Raw genomic sequence first — 24,993 nt, forward strand, 5'->3', positions numbered from 1 at the left:
ATTAATGACAACAGCTAATTTTCGTGAAACTTTTAGAAAACTTTGACTTAGTTAATGGTGCAGTAATCGTGAATGCCAGTGTAGAAGTTTCAGGTTTAATTCCTGGCAGGGACCAAATATTTGCTTTTTTTTTATCGCGTCAAGAGTTTCCAAAGTATGAAAGTTAGAGAATTATAAACGTTCAAATTTGTAATTTTACATACATACACTTATAATAATTATTTGTACTTACTTGATGTACCTATTAATAAACCTAATATTTCTTTGTTTTTCTGGTGTTTAGGAGAAAATGGAATCAAACATCAAACTTTGATATTCGTTTGGTGACCTAACTGAACGATCATCACCCTAGTATATAGCAACTACAGGTCTATCACATCGCGATGTATTTGATGCGCCGGTTTCACCATAATGTCCAATCAAGATAGTTTGAATACTAGTCAATCATTATCGTCATTAACCTGTTCCACATATAAGGTGAGCAGGGTTCTAGGAAGACGTGTCCAACGAGTATGGGTCTTTAATTAGCTACATCCGTTGATTGATGGTTTTGACTATAATTTTGTACCTATAAATACTTCTTTGCTAATGTTATAAAAACAGATTTGTAAGTATGTTTGTAAGGAATTGGCTCAAAAAATACTGGACCGATTTAAGACTTTCACCATTTAAATGATACATTATCACTGAATAATATATAGGCTACTTAAATTGCAACAAAATAGCATTTTAGAAAGACTTCTATCACATTATTAATCTAAGTAGCAACTCAATCACGCCAAAATTTTGTTTACAGCATTTGGTTTACAGATAGTTTTTCAACAAGTAAGTGGAAATAGGTACAAGCGCACAATTCAAATTACGATAAAATAGCCCCTAGGTTCTTTATAAAGTCTAGGAGATAAGAAAAACAACATAGATTACTAGATACTAGATAAAATTTACTTAAAGAAATAAGCCTTCAAACATAATAAAGGCTCAGCCAACGGCGTGAAAACGTCTCGAGCCGTGGCACTTGCGAACGAGCGGCACTTGAATCAAAACGCTCTTGTTAGTCAAAGAAATGTTTTATGCTCCTTCTACCCTCGTTCTGTCTTTTTAAGCCTAAAAATAACTTGACGTGCATTTTTGTTGGGTTGAAAACATTTTTTCTTTGACAACTGTGTTGAATTGTATTGATGTGTGGCACAAAGTGCTCTACTGCTCTCATGATAAGTATATTGTGGGTCTCTAAAAGTCCCTTAAGTTATAATAAAATGATTTCCTAATAGTTGTTTCGTGAGGGAATATATACGATATATTACCAATTTATTGCTATAAGTACTTAATTTCTATTACACTGCGCAACAGAAAATCTATAGCAGTAAGTGCAATGGAGATTGGCCGAAATAAAAACACACTTGGAGAATAACCGTATCTATTGGTGAAACCCACATTAAAAACCTATCAGTTCATTTTGAGATCTAGATAAGAAAGACTGACGCGTAGGGACTTTATTTCATACTTAGTAGTAATTATCCTACTTTTCTCAATTTATCTATATTCTATTTCAAAAAAGTCCGTCACTGACACTTTTTTCTCTCAGCCTAACCTTTCTTCCAACTACGTTAGAGTCGGCATTCAGTCTCATACCAGTATTTGACATAGAGCGACTGCCTATCTGACCTCCACAACCCAGTTACTTGGGTTATAACACTCCTCTAACTGAAGCTCTTCTCCTAATTATCAAATTCATCTTCAGTTACGGCTAGTTATGCAAAAATGTTGTTTCCTAAGTAAAAAGTGTCCGCATTCCTTTCGACGCATGAGCACAGCACATAGCGCGGATCAAACTGAGCGGCTAATTGATACATACTTGTTGCATTATTTCACCTGGCAACACTGAAGAGAGATGAATGAAATGAATTAATTAGAATGACGTTTGTGGTTGATAGGTATCGATTTTATCGATTTCCAGTAGGTATTTTTCCTTCATTTTTTTTAACCCATTACTGTTCCACTGCAGGGCAAGGGTCTCCTCCCAAACGAGGGGGAAGAGTTAGGCCTTGAGTCCACCACGCTGGCCAAGTGCGGGTTGGGGAATTTGCATGTCCACAATAAATGTAGGCATTAAACAAATTTTTAGGCATGCGAGGTTTCCTCACGATGTACTCGTTCTTTTTACTTCGAATTAAATAAAAAAAAATGTATTTTTTCTTTATAAAAATATTAAGTAAGTATTAAAAGTAGATCAACAGTTTTTATTGGCGTTTTTTTTTTTTCTTATTTTGTTCTTGCGAGGTTTCTGATATTCGTAATAGGATGAGGACTTTAGAAGTTCGGGCTGGAAAAAAGGTTAAGGGAGTTTGTAAGGAACCATGTTTTTATAAGATTGTTATGACTTAGTGGGTAATTAAGCATTTAGGAGGATTATTTTTTAGGAATTAAGTATGGGAATAAAACTGTAAGGTTTCTTTGCTTAACGCTGCTTGCGAAACAAACTCGACAAACAAAGTCAAAAAAACGAGTATAGTCTTTGATCTAAATATACCAGATAGCTTGGTTAAGCCTTATCGTAGCCATAAACAATAAAAACTTACCCGATCAGAAATCGCCTCTTCCATTTTCCCGCGCTTCAAACCAGGCGCGCGAATAACATTCGCTGGTGGCGCCACCACGCTGCTAGCGGACGGCAACACACCGCCATTGCCGCTCCCAACCGGTATGTAACCGGCCTCCATATTGTATCAGGTACTAAACATTTCAGCTACTCAACAAGAGATGGCGCTGTACACAAACACCGCACGAAAGGATTGCCTTGTAAACAATTTCATTCAAGATTTTCCACGATTTTCGACAAGCACTAATAAAATAACACTTTTTATCACTTAAAAATGCACTTATTCAATTCACTGTATGCAATAATGGACGTATTTCGAGTCACTAGCCATTTTTCAAGGAACTGGTTTTGAGCACAGCACGATATTTTTTTTACGTTATTTTACAACTTTGAGCATGACATTTGAACGGAATGCGTATTTTTATTTACGAAACACTATTTTTCTACACTTATTCTTATAACACAGTAAAAACCGGACACAATTTTGTTATTTTCGTTTTATTTTTTATTCACATTGTAGGCGAGTTCACGTTTTGGCGGGCGGACGTTTTCTGCATTTGAGAATGCTATCTCACACAGCGCCCCATCTGAGAAAGAGACAGAAAAACCATTATTAAAATTGACAAAACAACATAAGTTTCTATTTCAATGTCTTCAATACCTACGTATTTAGGGTATAAGACGTAATTAACATCACTAATTATTATTTAATTTACGTAATAGAAAAAGTCCGCATATTGAATTAGAAACTTGACGATTGGTTTGTATGCAGATGTATGTAATTTGCTACATAATAGATTGAATAAATTGGCGTAAGATGAAAGTAAAATTAAAATGGTCGATTCAATTTTGTACGGTGCGTTTTGTTAATAAAAAACTATTACATTGTGTATTAAAATTTGTGTACATAAGTAATTTTTTTCTGTGACTGATTGATTGAAAAAATCAAAGACAAAAATGGCTACATTTTTTCATTTTCGGCAACAGACTATTTATAGGGTGGAGTTTCCCTATGAATTAGGGAAAATGGAGATTTATTATGGAATTTTTTTATTAGTAATTAGCAGCCCGAATGAGAATAAAAATATGTAGAATCATTATTCGGGATTTAATTCAAGCTTGAACGGTTTTTAACCATATATCGTCACTAAATCATTACTTTTTTTTTCAATTTGCATGCATAATATGGTAATTTTTGTCTACCTAGGTAGTACTAATATAGCAGCTACCTACTTTATTTTAGAAATACGCAGAATGTTTAACGATAATCTAGAATAATCTTATGCCAAGGGTCTCTACCCAGTTGACAGACTGTAAAACAAATATGCTTTTTACACTTTTTTTACCTACTTATAATGAACACTAATTGTAATGTTTATTTGAACAAAAAAAACGAAATATTTTCATTAACGAAAGTCGTCTAGATTTCAAAAGCATTTGTCTCTCCCGAGATTCAAACCTAGCATCACAATAGCCATGGTTGACTACGAACACTTTCACTTTTTAATTGACAATCACTTTTTAATACGGCGAGTAACGGTGAAACATTATTGTTATAACTGTAAATATCATTATTTTAATGGTCGCTTTGAATTAAATGTCGTCGAAATCGTTCTATCTGGGTTCTGTATGGGAACTTATTTATGGCAGATTGACGAAAATTACCCTATTTCTCTCAAATACTTACTTGTTCTTCTTATCGTATGGTTAGTGGTCAACCTAGTGTCAAAGAGGTTCAAAACGCCCGAAGGCCTCTGACGTAGACAATGGTCTAGGTTATTGGACTAAGCAGCATGTAAGTAGGATTTTAATAAAGAGTTCCTCCGTGTTTTGGAAGGCACGTTAAGTTGTGGGTCCCGGCTGTAATTTTCGAAGATCTTTGACAGTGTTCACCAGTAGCCAAAAGCTTGAAAGTCTGACAACCAGTCTTAACGAGGGGTATCAGTTGCATCCGGTGAGACTGGAAGCCGACTCCAACATAGTTGGAAGAAAGGCTAGGCTTATTTAGTTGCCATAGCAACAATCAATACTGATGTAGGACCACAAAATGAAAAGAAGAAATGAAATAAATCACTAAAATATCTATCCTAATAATGAAAACTAGAAATTATCTATCAGGTTACAACCGAACAGGGGGGGAATAGGGGGAGAAATATTTATAAAACCGGTTCTACAAAGTTTTATATAAAAGACACTATGACATTTACATGCGAATCTAATATTAGCAGTTGGTAATATTGATTTTATACGCCATCATAAAATAGAAGGAAACACGCGATCGACGGAATTGACTTTGTTGAAGTTTTGTCTACTGGATATAGAAGGTTTTTGAATTGTTCTAGAAAAGTGGTTCCCAACCAGTGGTCCGTGGAAGTCAAAATATGGTCCGCGAATCATTTTAAAATGTATAATTTTCGTGATGATTATTACACAATATTTTTAATATACTACATAGTGGTCCCTGCTAACAAGAATAATATATATAAGTAGTCCCGGATTAAGAAGAGGTTGGGAACCCCTGTTCTAGAACATCTTCTTAAAGTTGATTTAAAACGGAGAGAAGCCAATACGAAGGTATAATGTTATATCATCGGGGACAGTTAAAATCAGCGCATATTTCAATATTGGATTCAGGAGTTCCTTCAAAAAACTGCCTCTAAAGCGCGGTCGGTAGTGTAACCGACTGCTGATCGTGAGGTCTCGGGTTTGTTTTCCGAGTCGCAAAAAATACTATTGGTTTTTTTCTCATTTATGGTAGAATATTTCTAAACAGTATCCCAGAGTTTGGTAACAAGAACACCAAATGGCAATAGGCTCGCCCTAACTTAATGGTGAAACGTGGGATTATTTCATACACTCTGCCTTCCCCTTCGTGTATTATTATATATTAAACTAGCGGACCCGACAGACGTTGTCCTGTCTACACGTCTTTAATTTGAAAATTTTAAACTTTTTTTAATAATCTAAACCATTCTCAGATCTCCTTGAACACACACAAAAAATTTCATCAAAATCGGTCCAGTCGTTTAAGAGAAGTTCAGTGACACACACACACACACACACTTACAGAAGAATTATATATATAAAGATGTACAATTTCCATATACCAACAACAGTCACGTTTACCCCACGTTACATTTTTATCAAGCGCGAAGGTCACTATCATTATCAAGATATTAATTTTCACACAAATACGGGAAGATTGTGTTTACGCGCAAATTATTATCAATACGTATCAATGAGTGATGACGTCACGCAGGGTTGCCACTCCATTGGAGTGACAACCCCCAACAACTCATTGTTTTTGTCGAGGATTAAAGTTTTGTAGAAATTATGCAATTATATTTATCATTTAAAGAATAGGATGTAACTAAGGTAGGTAACTTTTAAGAAGATCCTAGATTGAGATGCGTGGGTTAAGCGTCATTAGTACAGATATTCTATAGACGGGTGGCCGCATAGTGGTTTATCAACCGAGCATCTCCGTCTTGGAAGGACCAGTCAAGAGTCGGTCCCGGTTGTTATCAACTAAGACTAAAGTTTTAAGCAATATCAAAAGTTTTTGACCACTAACTATACGGTGAATATTTAAAATAATTATAAGTAATCTAGTCAATGGTCATCTAATCATTCATAGATATATTTTATAATGATTAAAAATTCGCGCACAAAATAATAATCGTATCAGTGGCGAAGGCTCCATACAACTCGATTCCTATCGGCTTCCCTTTCTGGACAGACTTAATATTAGTGTTAAATTAATTGTTTACTATTGCCAAATAAAACACAATTAATTAATAATCATCAATATTTAAACCGAAATCTTTAACTAGAATCATTAATCTAATCGAAACAGTACGAAAACGCCTACCCTTCAAAAATTACGCTCCGCTAAAAACGCAACGTGAAGTAATAATAATGAAATAAGCCGGAGGCGCTGATCGAGAATCGCGTACAATAAAAACTATGGAGCGATGTCGCTTACGACCTTTTGGATCGCGCTTCGCACTGCGCTGCATAGTGGCGAGCAAGCCGGAGGAAGAGCGGGTTGCCTCGCGCTACAGCGCTCGCGCCGCGGCGGACACATGATCTTACGCATGTTTCTGTCGCGGTGCGAGCCGCGTGCAAGAGCGAGATGGAAAATATAAGCTAAGCATCCTGCATAAGTATTAGTTGAACGTCAGTTTTGTCCAGTTTGACATTAGGTCATGTTTGTTTACTGTTTACATCTTTCGCGCGCTCTATAACAAATTAGAATATTTGTGTTTATTACTACATTATTCCTTGATAATTGTGTTTGTGCATAATTGTGAATGTATCAGTATATTAAACAGTAATTGTTTTGCATGTTTCTATTAGAGTAAATTTTCATTTTGTCAGATTTATAGGTTAAACTCATTACAATAAAAGTGTTCTGCGTTTATCCATAATGTGTTTGATATTTTATTGTTGATGAATACATTCTAAATTGCTTGTATAATAAGTTATTAAACAACCAGTGCGAGACAATCATCAATCGTTCGATATACGTTATCTTAAATATGTGCTGTTGTGTTACCTACGTGTTACTACTGAAGATATAGTAACTTAATACAAAACAAGCATGATTAGGTAGCATGGTAAGTACCTATGCATTATTAGTCTGTAGAGAGAAATAAGAAACTGTAGTCGAATGTAGATAATACTCTCATATTGTTATTATGCAGTAATACGCTACTTTTACGTCGGCATTCTTACGATGTCCATACGTAGGTACTATACCTAGACAATGACTTATAGCTCCGGCTTACCTTTTGTAAAAAATGACCCTTCGCCACTGAATCGTATAATAATTTACTTCAATGGCAGCCCTAATCCTAATACGTACTAATTCAATTTTGATGTGCTCTTGGCTTTGAATAGATCATCCGTACGACCTTGTATATAAATTGTGTTACTGTTACACAATATGGTCCTTTGACACTATATAACCCTGAAGGGGATTTGATGTTTTTATAGCTTTTTAATAGAAGCAACAAGCCTTATATTCTATTTAGATTCGACTTGAATTTTGAAGAAATTGTAAGTGGTATAAGGAAGGTCATTCTTGCTATAACAATACAATGAGTAAAACCGGATTTAATTCCCGCTCGAAATGTATGTGTCCATGATCATCATCAGTAAAACACAGGGTCGATTCCCGAGTCAGATACAGTACTGTCCAAACTACAAAGAAAGCTTTTTAGTAGAAAAATAACAGATCTACCGTTCTTTCAAATTATATAATTTAACCTAAATCGATTTATATAACTGTATAACACGAATGTATAAGATTGTATATGAAATACACACAGCAATTATTAGCTTTTTGTATTTCTTATTGTAGGAGTAACATATGATTTCTGGAGTAAAAAGTCCCTTTTTTATCAAAATATCTTCTCATAACCCTGTAAAATTTCACCCAAATCGGTTCAGCAGTTTCGCAATTACCACGCAACAGTCAAACCGAATCACTTTCGCTCTTCACGAACTAAAGCCTATGACAATCTCACCTCTGCCCTACAATCATCTCGCGCGGCGTGATGTTACACCATGTGTGGCAGTCAAGAATGTCACTGTCCACGACATTTCGTAAGCGGTTGCGTGATATTGCCTGTTCACTGTGTATGCTAATATCGTTTGTTAAGCAAGCCGGTTAGACACGCATCTTGTTTTAAATGAGTACTACTTATCCTTTTAGTTAGAGGAGTAGTATTGGGCTCTGGGAAAAATAAGCTAAGGCCCCGTACAACCAAACTACATCACAGAAAAAAAAATGTTATTGATGAGGGTCCGGTAGCCCACTAAGGTCTGGGGTCCCGGTGCGCCGCTTTGGTTGCCAGATGGCCGTGATTTCCGGGATTGTACCAGAATTTTGAATTTTGTGTGTCCAGTAATTATTGCTGTCCCGGAATGGAATGGAATACTAGTTTTTACAAAGTTTTTTTTATCATCCCTACTAAGTGTAGTTTACGACTAGACTGACAGAGAAAGCTCTGATTCCGTTCGTGGCTCATTAAAATCATGAATAATACCGAATTTTTTTCTCTGGCATCCAGGAGGCTAAAGCAAAATATACCTCTAACATCCCCACAAAAAAAAACGATATGACAGCCTCATCAATAAAGCAGGCTAACGGTTATTTAACATAACACTACAACTCACAGTAGCGTAATAACCACAACCATCTTGAAGCAACTAATATAATAATTTCACAGAAGTATATATTTACAATACGTACTCGTATTGTATGAACGAGGTAAACAAGACCTATTCAAGGTTATCAGCTGAACTGTATGAATATGTAATTATAAGGCTTTAATTTAGCGTGGAATTTTTCGTTATGTGCGACCGTTTTTCCGGTTATTGAGTGACATACTAAAATGTCGACTTAAATTTTAAAAGTGGTAAATTTTTGGTATGTGTATGAAAAGACCCCTTGCGAGTAATATTGTGTGAGCCTTTATGTTGAAGGATAATATTAAAAGGTAACTTCGTATAGATAACTGAACTAGCATAACTTAAATTTTAATTGTTGTTAGTTGTTGTCGTATGGTTAGTGGTCAACCTAGTGTTAAAGTTGTTCAAGCCGCCCGAAGGCCTTTGACGTGGCTTAACGACTGTTATCTTAATTGATAACAACCGGGACTGACTTTTTACGTGCCATCCGAAGCACGGAGACGCTCAGTTTAAAGACCACTATGCGGTCACCCATCTATGGAATGACCGCACCAAGGGTCGCTTGACCCACAGATCGTTTACCGACCGATGAGTGCAATTGGCTACGGGCCTAGACTTTTAGAAATAGGGTAAACACCTAATTCTACTCTTGATCGGCGTGGCGGCTTCTTAACCTAACCTCTTTACTACAAGAGGAGCCCATTGCCCAGCGGTGGGACAGAAACATGTTTTCCTTTAAAGACGAAATCGGTGGAATAAGTCAGTCCCTAATAATCAGGAACAAAACATTATACTCAGATAAGTCTGTACGTCAAAACACGCCTTCTTTCCTATAGGGGCAAGCAGAGAATAAAGAATACCATTTGCTACGATCCTTACAAACTTCCTTTGCTTCATTCACATGCATACATCTTGTCATACAGTACGAATTACGAGTACTACGCACCTGACCTTTTTGCAAGACATCACAGATATGATCTTTATATTTACTTCCACACTGGTTTTTCCACAAAGCTTATCAAAACCATACATTTTACCAAACATGAACAGTTTTGCGTGATTTTAATGCTTTTTCTGTCCTTTTAATACATTTCCTATTAAAAATGTATGTGAAATAAATAGTGTACGTCATTAGTTTGAAAACATCTAGTATTTTGTAGTCATATCAAAATCTGAACGAGTTGGCAAACATCCAGAATTCAGTAATAGGGTTTATACCAAATATGTACGTTACGTAAGAACTTAATAGGGAGCGAAAAATCTAACTGCAAAAATGTAGCTCTTGAAAAGAAATTCCATTAAAAAACTTTATACACTTTGGAGATCTCAAAATTGAATATAATATATTGCAAACTGTAAAGTTCTGTATTCTGCTATCAGTAGTCGGCTATTACACGTTTAGTAGTAAAATGCTGTGCCGATTTGATAAAATGCTGCCTGAAAATGGAGATATTATGGAAAAACGCAAACTGACAGAGACCCAAATAACGAATGTACCTATTATTTTACTGATTAATCAATCAGATGTCTTCAATAACTTACAAATTCAAATTTATTTCATTTTTTTATTGCTCTCATGTCATCAAGAATTTGAATCTTAAAATCATATCACACGTAATTTAGTACAACAACATATTAATATACATAACATAGGCACGTCTCATTGTATGCTAACTCAATAAAATAAGATGCTATCATAGTTCCCATTATTTTTACCTACTGACGCGAGACCGGACGAACGAACTAGATATTGTGTTCATTCGCTGTAAGGACAATACGTTAGATACCTTCATACTATATTGCTTCAGCCCGCAACTTGATCCGCGTGAAAATATTTCCCAGGATAAAAGTGTCTAGTGATGAGCACGAGTATCTTCTGAGCCTGGTTGTAAATATATCTATATAAGTATGTATTAACAAGTATATAAGTATATTTATTAGTTGTTTGGTTACCATAGTACAAGCTCTGCTTAGTTTCGAGTCAAATGATCAGTTTGAGTTGTCCAATTATATTGATTTCAAACAGTATACTAAAAGTATGTGCATAATAGAAGATTAACATAGCTATATTTAGTAGAAACCCATCAACATGCACACAGCACATCGCCAGTATAAATCACTCGATCATCGTGATGCACAGGACTTGACTGGACAACCAAACGTCTTAGTATTCCATGCTTCTATGAACCGTGACTCGTGGAGTACAGTCTTACATAATATGGATAACTAGTGTGTTTTTTTAACCCATGCCTTTCCAAATGCTGGGCAATAATTTACTCCTGAACGAGGGAGGGGTTAGTCTTAAGTCTACCACGCTGGCCAAGTGCAGATTGAAGACTTTGTATGCCTCTAAGAAATATGTTAAATATTTTTAGGTATGGAATATTTCATCATATTTTCTTTCAGCGTTAGAGCAAGCGACAAACATTTCTAATGCACACTTAAGTTTGAAAAGTTGCTTCGGGTTCGAACCGTCCACCACTTGCGTGGACGATGCCAGCTTATATCACTCAGCTATCACTGCTATTTACATAGTAGTATATCAATTTTATATATTTTTGCTTTTGAACGTGCTACCGCCCTCCACAAATATGTATCTCCATTATCAACCACTCTTGGGAGCCGTCTGCAAGATTAACCTGCCACCTTCTTACCTCTACACAAAGACTCATTTGTTTTATAGAAAACAATATAAATACCAAGTGTAACACATAATTGTCATACACCTCACACATACCAAGCCAGTTGTTTGTAAACAGCATTCGAACAGAATATTTAATTGAACGTGCACGAGGAAAACATCGTGAGGAAACCCGCATCGGTTGATGTATAAATACATTTTGATTTACGTATTTTGTTATAAAATAGCTTTGGGAATTAAAATGGTAAGGTATGGTAAGGTAAAGTCTCATACAAAGTCCCCAGCCCAAGCCAGCGTGGTGAACTCAAGGCTTACTTCTTCCATCGCTTTTGAGGAGACAAAGATCTCCCAGCAATGGGGCAAGTAACGTTTAAAAATAGTAATAATCTAGTATGACGTACATGCATAATATTGCAGCTATTACACCCGAAGGTTTACCACTTTTCGCCATCAACAATGTTAGTTCCACGTAATAGAGGGTGAGCCAATTGAAATTCATCGGGCACGTTATCATGCGCCGAGCTTCCATTAAGAAACATTCGTGAGAGAAGACCAATATCCCGAGCTGATCGAGTTCGGGACCTCAATATCAGCAATCGGATACTTTACCGACTGGCGACTATACCACAGAGACACCATTAAACGATAAAGACGCCATTCACGCGTGTTTTAATAGAGTCAAAACACCCAATCAAATTCGTGTCCTAGGTCAAACGAGGTTGTTCAGAAACCTAACGTTACGTATGCAAAGTAAATGTTAATTTTGTCACCGTTTATGTCTGACGACCTTCGGCTGGCATACGTTGCACACAAACGCTGTTCAAATTTTGATTTGATTGGTTTAAAGCGAATATTACTAGATTTACGAGAGTTTGTATAATACGCGTCTTTTATGCCCATTGTTGAGTTATTAAGCCATGTTGTTAAAATCTAATTTCAGATGGGTGATCAACGGTTTCTCGACTGCTATAAGTATATATGGTTATGAAGCGAAGGGACCCTTATCTACTTTTTGTGATTTCTTCAACAATATAACTAGAAAGTAAAGTTTGAAGGATAGTCTTTAGAGATGCTTGTTCAAATATAATAAAAAATAGTACCTACTCTATTTTTAATGTGCCAATTGAAAGGGAACACACCACTCATTTTAATTAATAGATCTCACCACTTAAAAGCTGCATTTTCTTCCAAATCCTATAAGAATTCGGTACGCGAACACACATTTTACCTAAGAATACCTGTCGTTTCAGCGCAGATTGCACTGCTGCATCCTCTCAAGTTAACCAAATCGCTTGCAGAAACTAGTAAGAAATAAGCCTAGCGTTCAAGAAAACGCAAACATTATATTACCAGCTCAGCTTCATAGAATTTTATCCATTGTATACTTACAAAGTGACTTAGCTTGCTTCAGAAGACCTTACAATGTAAAAGCTTGTTTTATTCTTAAAACCGCTTTTGTTGTTTTGTAAAAGGTCACCGCGTTTTGGCCTTAGGCTTTGTGATTTTAGAGACCCGAAGTAAAAGATTAATGATAGAAGAAAGTTTGAGGTACATTTAAAATTAATTGAAATATTACCATCTTTGGCGAGGGTCGTTAACCTGATTGATACCTTTAATTGTGTTAGTTAACTAATTATATTGTATTCTATTCTCTGGTCTCCGCCTACCCCTATGGGAATAAGGCGTGATTTTATGTGTATGTATGTATTTACTGCTCTTGTGGCGCTGTTAATAGTGTCTGCTACTATCAAGCTGAGGTTTCGAGTTTACGAGTAAATCCCAGGTCTAGTCATAAAGTTACGTCTGAGTTCTTTTGTTGAGTACTTCTCAGTGATTGCCTGGAGTCAGTTAGATGATGTTTGTAGGCCTCGCGAGCACTTAGAGCCATCGGTCCTGCGCCTGATCTCTCACTAGTCGTGTCAGTTATCCGTCTGTTCGGACTATGAAATTCAAAGAAAGAGAAGGAATAAGCTAAAAACTGGCAAGTCGAAGCACGCTGGTTTTAAGGACACTTTCAGTACCTTCCCTAAATTAATATACTCCTAAAACAACTCTCTTTTTTGTATTTTGACCTTTAGTTGCCACAACCCGTCTATTTAGCTTCAAAAAGTACCCGCAAAGCCACAAAATTATTAAAATTTAAAATAATTTATTTACCAAAAACAAACTGGTAAAAGTTATGAAAAGCCAGGTTGAAGGTTAAACAACGAACTGCGAACAAGGCTCATAGTTTCAAACTATTGCGGTCTACCCTCAAATAATTTAACTGACAATATAATTTTGTTTGAGTTGTGGAATGGAGAACTGTCATACGCTAAGCCGGTTTATGAAGCTATTTTAATGGGGAATATTGATTTTAATAGATACAGATTTTCGGTGGAGACAGTTCTAGAAGTAATTTGTAAAATATTATTCTAAGCTGCTAACTTTGACATAAGGCACATAAGGGTAGGACAAGGGCAATTTGCTAGTTTCATTATTCGTCTATTTTTTTGAAGCTCGTTGAACTAATTTTACGCACGCCTTAAGAAAGAAAGATTAATATTCGCAGAAAGACGTTAGTATAGTATATAGACGATAGTCACTACATAGTATAAAGGAAGGTCGCTTAGCGCGTCTGTCCCAATGTCTGTATGTATGTATGCTTACATCTTTAAAACTACGTTACAGAGTTTGTTGCGGTTTTTAAATAGATAGCGTGATTCAAGAGGTAGGTTTATGTGTAAAATTTGTAAAGGTTTTTTTTTGCAAAATAACTGTTGAAATTGGGCAAAGCTAGGGCGCGCCCGTAGTAGGCTTTAAAACATCACACTATGGCTAACAGGATACCTGAAGACTGAAGTACAGACGGACGAAGTTGCGAATGACCGCTAGTTACTTAGAAACAGTATCAAACGCAGCGTAGTAACTGCGCGTGCGCCGATCGGAAACCGTCAAGTGTCCGCTCCATTTGGCATACGAATGACATTGTAGAGACGTTTTTATTTCATCTCTATCAAGTTCATGGGCACGGCAGGGGGTTTAATTCAACCATGAATAATTTTGCTATTAGAAATTATAATCTTGATTAAACTTAGCAGAGCAATTTTGGTGGTCTCATGACGCGAAAGTACGGTAATTGTATTTTTTTAGACATAATATTAATATCTGGAGATACATTATTTTAGAGCTCAACAAATATATTGTACGAGACATGTTTGGCAACCTCTGCGACATGACCAATAGTGTATACGAAAGCGGGGTTCGATTTCCGAGTCGGGTGAGGAACTATTGGTATTTTTTAATAAAAATAATTTGGTGTGTATTAGAAATAATTATCACATGCACCACTGGTGAAGAGAAACATCGTATCGTAAGGAAACCTTGCATGCCTAAAATTTCTTTAATTCATATATTTCAACCCTGCCTACACCTTCGGGTATATCATGCGTGTTATATACATATTTCTAATCGACAATAAGTCTTCACAATACTTAACAATTAAGATAATACAACGATGAGTAAGTTATAAGCCATTTCTTTTGTGTACATTCTACGTTATATTATAATTTATGTAGATATGCGTCACATAACAATTCTTTCTTATTTACGTGTGAATCATTCGGTTTGTTCACTTACTTTCTGCGAGATATGCTGTCTTGTTTCCTAATGTTTTGCAGACAATGAATATTTTTGCAGTTTATACGATACAAATACTGAAATAACATCCTACCAATATTAAATACGGAAGTTTGTGAGAATGGACGCGTTTGTTAGCCCTTCACGTCAAAAGTACTAATTTGGATACAATTTGGTACACACATAGTATTTAACCTAGATTAACATATAGGATACTTTTTACTCCAGAAATCTTTTCACTGTAGGTAGTCGCGGGCAGAAGCTAGTTATTTACTATTTTTCTAAGAAACGTCTTTAAAAAAATATTGTTTCCGGGTTAAAAATAATTTATGTCCCATTTCTGAGATAATTTGTGCCAAGTCTACTTTAAGTCCATTTTCTGAATACTAATATCCCGATTCTTTCTTATAATCTCAGATGAAATGTTTGTACTGATAGACCCGCACATGGCTTAATTGGAAATGAGTTAAGGCTCTACACTCACCTTAACGAAAGCTTTCTATATCAAACAGCCTAGCCTTTCTTCCAACTATGTTGGACTCGGCTTCCAGTCTCACCGGTAAAGCTGAATACCAGTATTTTACATGGAGCGACTGCCTATCGGTCTCCCCAACACAGTTACCTGGGTTATAACACGATACCCTTCGGTATGACTTGTCAGACTTTCAAGCCTCTGAGTGCTGGCAACGAATGCCAAAGGTCTTTGAAAACGACAGCTTGGATCCACAATTTAACGTTCCTATCAACTATATTTTATAATGATTAAAAACATGTGATGGTAACTAATAATCTAATTAAGAGGATGGGCGAAGAAGAAAACGTGTGACTTTAAAGCAAAAAATGACAGTAAACTTAATCATAAAGACGTACTGCAATAGGAGACCCATGCCCAGTAGCCAACCAACATTATACTAAAATATGATACTTACTAGCTGACCCGCGCAACTTCGCTTGCATCATATAAGAGAGAATGGGTCAAAATTTTCCCCATTTTTGTAACATTTTTCACTGCTATTCTGCTCCTATTGGTAGAAGCGTGATGATATATAGCCTATAACCTTCCTCGATAAATGGGCTATCTAACACTGAAATAATTTTTCAAATCGGACCAGTAGTTCTTGAGATTAGCGCGTTCAAACAATAAACAAACTCTTGAGCTTTATAATATTAGTATAGATGAAAGTATTCTCTACCAGTCAACCATTGGGTTAAATAAACCTTCTATCACCACTGTAAGGATACCCAAGCCCAGTAGCCAACCAACATTATACTAAAATATGATACTTATTCCATACAAAAATGTCTATAACATCGTTCGGAGACTCGGTTCTGTTTACGGTCGGTTTGTTTCATTCATTGTTGTCGTGCTCCATTTGGCTAGGCGAGATAGTCACGGCGAAGGTGTGGCTTTACTTACATACAATTGTTTCTAAGACGAGTTTATTGTTAGCTGAGATTTTTATACAAAACCATGGCTAGGTATCTTGTATGACCAGTTGTATGGAAGTGAGCAAAAGAGCAATTGGCGTTCTTTGGTTTCTGCCAACATTTATGGGAAAAAAGGCGAGATATTATGTACCTATGTACGCATTATAAATAACTAGCTGACCCGCGCAACTTCCCTTGCGTCACATAAGAGAGAATGGGTTATGCGTTTTTTAAACATTTTTTACCGACACTCTGCTCCTTTTGGTCGTAACGTGATAAATGGGCTATCTAACGCTAAAATAATTATTCAAATCGGACTAGTAGTTCCTGAGATTAGCGCGTTGAAACAAACAAACAAACTCTTCAGCTTTATAATATTAGTATAGATTTTCATGCCTATCAGACGTTAGCAATAGACATAAGTTCTTTATTATTTCCGTATCCAAACGTTGAGTTTCTCGTACAGCTCCTGTATTACATCCTTATCGCTAGCCTATAAGGTCCCCCTTATAGACAAAGACTCTCTCCCATAATTTTCCATAGAAGCCTCTATCTGACTATCTACCCGCCCGTTCCTTACTACTTAAAGTATACTTTTCTAATAGCAGTATAAGTTTTATTCCCGTGGAATATCAAGAAAACTCCTAACAGAAGCAAAGCCACGAGCTATACCAGAATAAATTTCCAAAAATACCTCGTGACTCAGTGGATTAGAACACAAAATACTGCCCTTACTCATGGAATCAAAACATTATAGGCTATAGTTACACAGTTTATATTTAAGTGTCAGTTTTACCGAGGGGTATCGGGTTATAACCCAGGTAACTGGGTTGTGGAGGTCCGATGGACAGTCGCTTCGTGTAAAATACTGGTATTCAGCTGCATCCGGTGAGACTGGAAGCCGACTCTAACATAGTTGGAAGTAAGACTAGGCTGATTGATTGATATTTAAGTGTCAGGTAATCTATCTGCTTTTAATTATGTTATCGTATGGTTAGTGGTCAACCTAGTGTCAAAATTGTTTAAGCCGCCCGAAAAGTCTTTGACTTGTCTTAACGTCTGTTATCTTAACTGACAACCAGCTGGACCGTCTTTTCACGTTTACAACTAGTGTATATCAAATTAATAGTTACTATTCAGTACATTGCTGCTTTGACGGAACGTGTAAGTCACTATTTAGGGGAGAAAACAATGTAAAGCAGTGGCTTTCAAATATTCGTCAACTGAGATACGTGATAGCCCCCGGGTCTTATTTTAGAACTACGAAATATATAATATGTTATTATATTCTGTTTAAAGCCCAAGTCCATAAAGTTGATATTTTAAAGCCTTTTAAGAAGTTTTATTAAACAAAACATACAAATAAATATCAACCTTAAAACTAAAACGCTACGATTCAAAATTCAACAGCACGAAGATTGAAAATTGAAAACTATTGTAGGGTATTTTGAACTTTATGAGCAAAGAAATAAGGTTCAAAATGGTGTTAACTTATTGTCATGAAGTCTTGAAAACGAATTAACTTTTGAAGTGTTTAAATCTATTTTTGTTTACGTTTCATGGGCTTTAATTAGCCATTAATTCTATGTATAGTTAAACTTATAAACTTTTCATCAAGCTGTGTTGGGGAAAGGTGTAGTCAGAATAGGCTAAATATAATTATTGGGTAGTTATTGGGTTAACGAAAAATTATCAAACTTGAACTCGTAAAAGGTTCTAAAATGCTCAGGCTATGTAATTTATTTTGTAAATAATGTTGAAATCGTAATTATTACATGTAGACTAAAACATTTTATTAGTGACTGATACCAACAAAAATACGAAATTGTGACGTCACTATACCGTATTTCTATACTAAAGTGTGTTTTTGACATTTCATAGCTGATTTGAGAGGTAGTCAAGTACCCTATTTATTTTCTTGTAGTAACCGGTTGGCTAGCATAGTGGACTCCAGGCACAGACCCTTTCTCATTTAGAGAAAAGACTTTCAACCAGCAGTGAGACACTAGAGTAAATATAATAGATATTTATTACTAGTTATACTAGCTAAGCTATTTGATACTTAGTCAAAAAAAAAACATTGCTGTTCTTAAGATGTTGGGATCGACTTGATCCACGGTTTATCGTCGAGGCATGAAGGGTAACAGACTTAGTAAAAGGCTTTATATTCAGGACTTAAAAAGAAAAATATATGAACATTAGTTGTTTGGATAATTTAGCTATTTTCCCACAATGGATATGCTAGGTACCTACTAATTTGGAATATAAAAAAAGAATATCACCAATATACTGCTTTCACTATCATAGACTCGATAAGAAGCAGCTCATAGTCATATCTACTATTCTGCTAGCTAAATCGTAAAATATCTGATGGAAAACTAGTCTTCTTGAAGTAAATGTATGTATGTGCCTATATTTATTGGCCACTTTTTTCTAGAAAACTAGTCTTCCTTAAGTAAATGTATGAACATTTATGTATTGGCACATTTTCTCCAAATCCAGCACTACTAATCCAAATCGATCAATATGAAATAAACACAATGACAAACACTGATACTATGCGTGACTAACACCACTTGGCGTACTGCCAGCCCTGCGTAAACTTAGATATAGCACATCTTTCTTTTGTAACTTAGCAAATAACGCGATGTGATTGGATGAATTTATTAGGGTTGTGCGGTGATTAGACTTTAGTTTATATTGTCTTTCAAACGTTTTTTGAATTACTATACAACATTATGTTTTAGCTAATAAAATGATACATTTTAGGAATTATTTTCAACTTTCTTTGTGAATAATTCTGTCTTTAGAAAAATACATTTATAAGTTTTTCTGAGAACTTTGATGAAAAGCAGTTGTGGGGGAAGCCTTTTTTAAATTGCTCGACTTTGAGTAGTTTTCAGGATCAAACGCAACTATGCGGTGCGAAATTATGCATTAATAATGGCTATGTGCATCGCTTTTTTTCGCCGCCATGTTATACTCTAAAAACTCAACTTCGAAGACCAATTCGTGTGAATGAAGTAAAGGATGAATTCTACCAAAAATAGGCCCTGAAATGGGTAAAATAGATGCTCATGATGACGATGAAAGAAAACCAGCATACTTCTTATTTTCCTTTGTTTTCTTTTACTAAATAAATCTACCAAGGTTAAGTACGTTGAAGTACAAAGTTAACCTCAATTTCCGATGAGATTCGAAGAAATGTTTTGCGACAAAAAAACCGCGAGACTATGGCATAAAAACTATGGGCCGATTCCGTTGTACATTATAGAGAGAAATAACAGTAGTATTGTTTGTTAGTGGCAATTTTAAATCCCAAGACCGAGGCTTTCAGGTCCTGTATCGGAGAAATATGGGACATACCTAAGTTATAAATAAAAGGAATATAGGGTAAAGTCATCGTAAACGAACTTTATTTTAGCATATTATAGTCATAGCTGAAGTCAAAATTGGTGGTTCTTTTACCGATTGCAACGCAAAAAAGGGGTTATTTAGAATTAAACTAAGTAGATTGTTAATGATCAAATTGCAGATAAACTTAAGGACATGATCGAAAGACACTTATTAGACTCACATAATCATACTACAAACATCTTTACACCACTATTTTCAGTTCGCAAGCTCGCACAAATCTCACTAAATTTCCGCCACTTTTGTTTGATAGAGAACAAAATGGATTAATAGTAAATAACTAAAACTTTTATACAACTCAACTAGGACCAGCGTAGCATATGGCAAGCAATGGAAAAAAATGCGTCAATCTAATAAAAATCTTACCGCCATATTCATAAAAATATATGAAGTTATGAAAGGCTTATATTTTGTTTCTTTCACACCTTAGCGAAATGAAAAAGAGAAAACATATTACAGCAGTTTACTAAAATACGTTTATAGTGTGTTTATGAATGAGAAGGTGACTCTATAACAGAGTTATCCTTCTGCCTCCTACCTGTATCATCACGGCGTGCTAGTAAGGTCAGTGACACGTTAAGTACAGAGTGTAATGTTTCGCTATCGACCCGCGACAACCTAGCTAACTTACTTTGTTGTAACACGCTACTACTTCCTTTAAGGTAGGGCAGAGATGTACTGCGTACCTGTGCTTAGGTTTTATAGTCGAACAGTGGGACCGTAATAGAATAATTGATTGTATGTATATAAATAAATGTATAAAAATATGTATGTGTATATAAATAAATACTAAAATAAATATTTTAGGACAACTCACACACGGTCATCCGATTCCAAACTAAGCAGAGCTTGTACTATGGCAACAAGACAACTGATAAACATACTTTTATACTTCTAAATACATACATGATATAGGGATTGCGTTTGATTCCCTTGTCGGGCAAAGTGTTCCTGGGGTTTTCTTTAAATAAATATTAGAACGCTCTGAATAATATACCAGGGCTTGTTAATGTGCCTGATATAATAATATGACAATCTGGAACAATTGGACTAAAATGATAAATGGCGAAACGTGGACTCCTGGTATAACTGACGTGATACTAAAACTGAACACAAAACTACAATAATTATTCAAAAACACCAATCTAACAAATGCATCTTGAAGCAGCATACATTACGCGTTCAACACACAGTACACAGTACAGACAAGTCTCGCAGCGGTAATGTACTGAATATTTAATATTTTGAGTGCGATACACACTGCAAGCTGTAAAACGTAGCGTCTAGACGCGATTATTTATTAATAGGGCGTATTTGTGTTAGTGTTATATTTTTTTGAAATGTATGGTTTCCGTCTGCTCTTCACTTATTTTTTACCCATTACTGTCCCACTGCAAGGCAAGGGTCTCCTCCTAAACGAGGGGGAGGGGTTAGGCCTTGAGTCTTTTTTCACTTAATTAAGTAATATTATCGTACTGGTCTAAAACAAGAGAGCCTAGTACGATCTAAACCCAACGATCTATGGATTATACAACCCTTAGCACGGTCATTACATAGATGGGTGACCGTATAGTGGAATTTGAACTGGGCGTGTACGTGCTTCGGAGAGCACGTAAAAAGTCGACCCTGGTTGTTGTCAATCAGGATTACAGTCGTTAAGCCTAATCAAAGGTTTTTGGTCGCCTTGACACTAGGTTGACTACTAACCATACGATAAGAAGTAAGAAGCGACTTTCTTATAAAACGCTACCTACAATTTTAGAACATTTAATTATCAATCTGTTTCTATAACTAAAACAAAAAATCACTTAACCATTATGCAAATACTTCAAGTTATTTATCCTAACTATTCAAGGACAGCACTCAAGGAAGGAATTGCTCTGAATGACCTCACTGGCACAATCGAGTGAAATGGGCCAAGGACGGTTCAAGTACGCATTACCAACTGAGCTAGGGAGTCTGGAAACTGGAAATACCTAGTTTTAGTAAAGGTTCTCTCTTTGAATGTACCTAGCCTTTCTTCCAAACTATGTTGGAGTCGGCTTCCAGTATCATCGGCTGCAGCTTAATACCAGTGTTTTACATGGAGAAACTGCCTCTTTGACCTCCACAACCCAATTACCCGGGTAATAACATGATACCCCTCGGTAATAGTTGTCAGACTTTCAAGCTTCTGACTACTGTTAACGACTATCAAAGAACTTGGAAATTGACAGCCGGGACCCACAATTTAACGTGCCTTCCGAAACGCGTAGGAACTCGATATGTATAAGATGGTCAGCCATCCACGAAACAACCTCGGCAAGCGTGACTTAACCTCAGAGATCGATCCGCGCAACTGTAGTTAACTAGACGAGGTTGCATTACGATGTTTTCCTTCATCATTAATTAAGTATCTATAGTTTTATTTTATTTTTATAACCCGTGCCTCGGAGAGCACGTAAAGCCGTCGGTCCTGCGCCTGACCTCTCACTGGTCTTGACGGTTATCCGTCCCACCAGACTATGAGAGTGATGGAATAGAGAGTGTACCTGTGTATCGTGCACACACTTGGACACTATAAACAAAGTTCTGCACAGATGGCCAGTTTCAATGAAACTGACCGCCGTAGCCGTATATCGGCTAGGAGGACATTATAGTTTTATTTTAGCGTAGCTCTCTTTACTCTAACACCTTTTCTAACTAATATGCAACCGCATACATTCACCTACGTGGTAATATATTCAAGCAAGCTAATTGTTTATCTTCAAGCTATTGCCATTGGGTCGTGGGCGAACGGGCGAACCTCGTTGTCAATTCAGGTCAAATATCTTTCAAAACTTGTACACATACGAACATTGCCAATGTAAAAAAATATTGTCTTTGTAAAATGATGTAAAATAATACTTACATCTATCTATCTATCGTATGGTTAGTGGTCAACCTAGTGTCAAAGGTGTTCAAACCGCCCGAAAGGCCTTTGAAATGGCTTAACTGAATTGACAAAAACCGGGTCCAACTTTTTACGTGCCCTCCAAAGCACGGAGATACTCAATTCAAATACCACTGTGCGGTCACCCATCTATAGATTGACCGCACCAAGGGTTGCTTAACCAGTCACAAGTTAACAAGTAATACTACAAGCTGTGTTGTGACTGAATTCGGACAATTCTGACCTATGCCAAAGACAATCTAAAAAAATTTTGACGCTATCTTCCCCACCTGCTGTACAAAAAGTCTGTTTTACGAGGATAAAGAGTATTTATCCTTTTTTCCTGTAGTTTCTCCATCAACGCCGTGTCGCTACGTGCTTGAAGACACGTATAGATAAGGTACATGTTAAACAAAGCGTTTGTCCGTTCATTGAATGCTAATTTTTATTAGCAATAGTCCGTCTAGTTAGTACAGAGACTTAACATGCGCCATTTACCCCCAGTTTCTGAGGTACATTTAGCGGTAGTTTATCTATTCAATAGCGTTTTTTTATATAAGTTTTAACTTATACATACATACATAACATCATGCTTTTTTCCCATAGCGGTAGGCAGAGACGAAAAGACGCCTTGGTACGATCCTTACAAACTATGCCTCATTCACATCCATACATCTTGTCATACATTACTGCCAGTTACGAGATATCATGCATGATTTATCTATATTTTAATAAGAAAACCTAAAATAAAGAAGCTGTATCAAACAGCCTGTCAGCTGCATAAGTCTGCGGGTCACTGATGTTCTAAATTCTGAATTTTGTTTACCTCTGCCAGCCGCGAACGTTGCATACAAGGCTCTCTACTAAATTATTGAACCATATAACAGGTGGAGTATTGACGTCATTATAGAGGGAAATGCGTCAAATGCATTATCTAATATTATGCATTATCTATTACGTTAATTAATGAGTGATTCATTTCATAGCTCGTGCGAAATAACTTTGTGCGTCTGAAATTAGCAGCAAATCACTGCGGAAAAGGGGAAAAAATAGAAACAAGAAACTTGGGAGAGTACAAGTGACTGAAAAAATGGGCGCTGTCATTGTTACGACTTCATCACCAGCACCTCTCTTGTTGTGGGTCTTCTTCGTAGAGGGTTGCTACTTCATTTACCCCCGGTTTGTAAGTACATTTAGCAGTAGTTTATCTATTCAATAGCTTTTTTTTATATGAGTTTTAACGCTGATCTATAATAAACTAATATTATAAAGCTGAAGAGTTTGTTTGTTTGTTTGAACGCGCTAATCTCAGGAACTACTGGTCCGATTTGAAAAATTCTTTCAGTGTTAGATAGTCCGTTTATCGAGGAAGGCTATAGGCTATATATCATCACGCTGCGACCAATAGGAGCAAAATAGCAATAAAAAATGTTACAAAAACGGGAAAAATTTTGACACATTCTGTCTTATGTGACGCAAGCGAAGTTGCGCGGGTCAGCTAGTGAATAGATAAACTACCACAAAATGTACTCAGAAACCGGGGCATAGACGCTCGAAGTTCTCTGACTCGTCCTGTAGTAATCAATCAACCTAAGGCCGAATATTTTACAAATGGGATTGTTACGAGTTGCTGAAGTTACTCAAAAGGCTAAAAACTACATTCTACCGTTCTTTTTAATTTTCCTTCAGCCTCTTGGATTCAATGGCGTCAAATGGACCAATCACAGCAGATCTATCATCAGTCATGTCGCCTCGTATAGGTACTTAGAACAAAGCGTTCGTCCGTCATTGAATGCTAATGTAACACATTTGCGACGGTACTTGTTAGTGGCGCAATAGTTGAGAGATGGGTGTTTGTTTCTGTACATTCTAGCTGATTTTAAGATAATTTTGTGATAAATGGTGTCATTGCATTGAGCTCCAGGGGAAAATTAATATGTTCACAAAGATTAAGTTATGATGGTTAACCCAAGTTTTGTTGGTTTTACTCACTTTCACATTGTATATTTTCAAGTTGCGCTGACTGACTGAGATAGTTTGTCTGACTGATTTAGCCTTTTCAAGTGCCCAAACGCCGAAAAATCCAAGTAATACATTTTTTTCAAGTCATGAGCGATACTTCGAACTGTGCTAAAGCTGCTCTGGCCACCTAATAGCTCATTTTAAACGTTTTTAATTCCACCG

The 24,993-nt window shown here is 36.3% G+C and overlaps 1 protein-coding gene across 2 annotated transcripts in view; it reads right to left on the minus strand.

Annotated features, from left to right (window-relative positions):
* Positions 1-24,993, minus strand: part of Wdr62 (WD repeat domain 62) — a 139,310-nt gene that overhangs the window by 101,187 nt on the left and 13,130 nt on the right. For both annotated transcript variants that reach the window (XM_076132750.1, XM_076132747.1), the window contains exon 2: positions 2,580-3,186. In XM_076132750.1, coding sequence (XP_075988865.1) covers positions 2,580-2,720 — 141 coding nt within the window. In that variant the 5' untranslated portion in view covers positions 2,721-3,186. The remainder of the gene's footprint in view (positions 1-2,579; positions 3,187-24,993) is intronic.

The sequence above is a fragment of the Anticarsia gemmatalis genome, chromosome 28 (assembly GCF_050436995.1).
Source record: "Anticarsia gemmatalis isolate Benzon Research Colony breed Stoneville strain chromosome 28, ilAntGemm2 primary, whole genome shotgun sequence".
NCBI lineage: Eukaryota > Metazoa > Arthropoda > Insecta > Lepidoptera > Erebidae > Anticarsia > Anticarsia gemmatalis.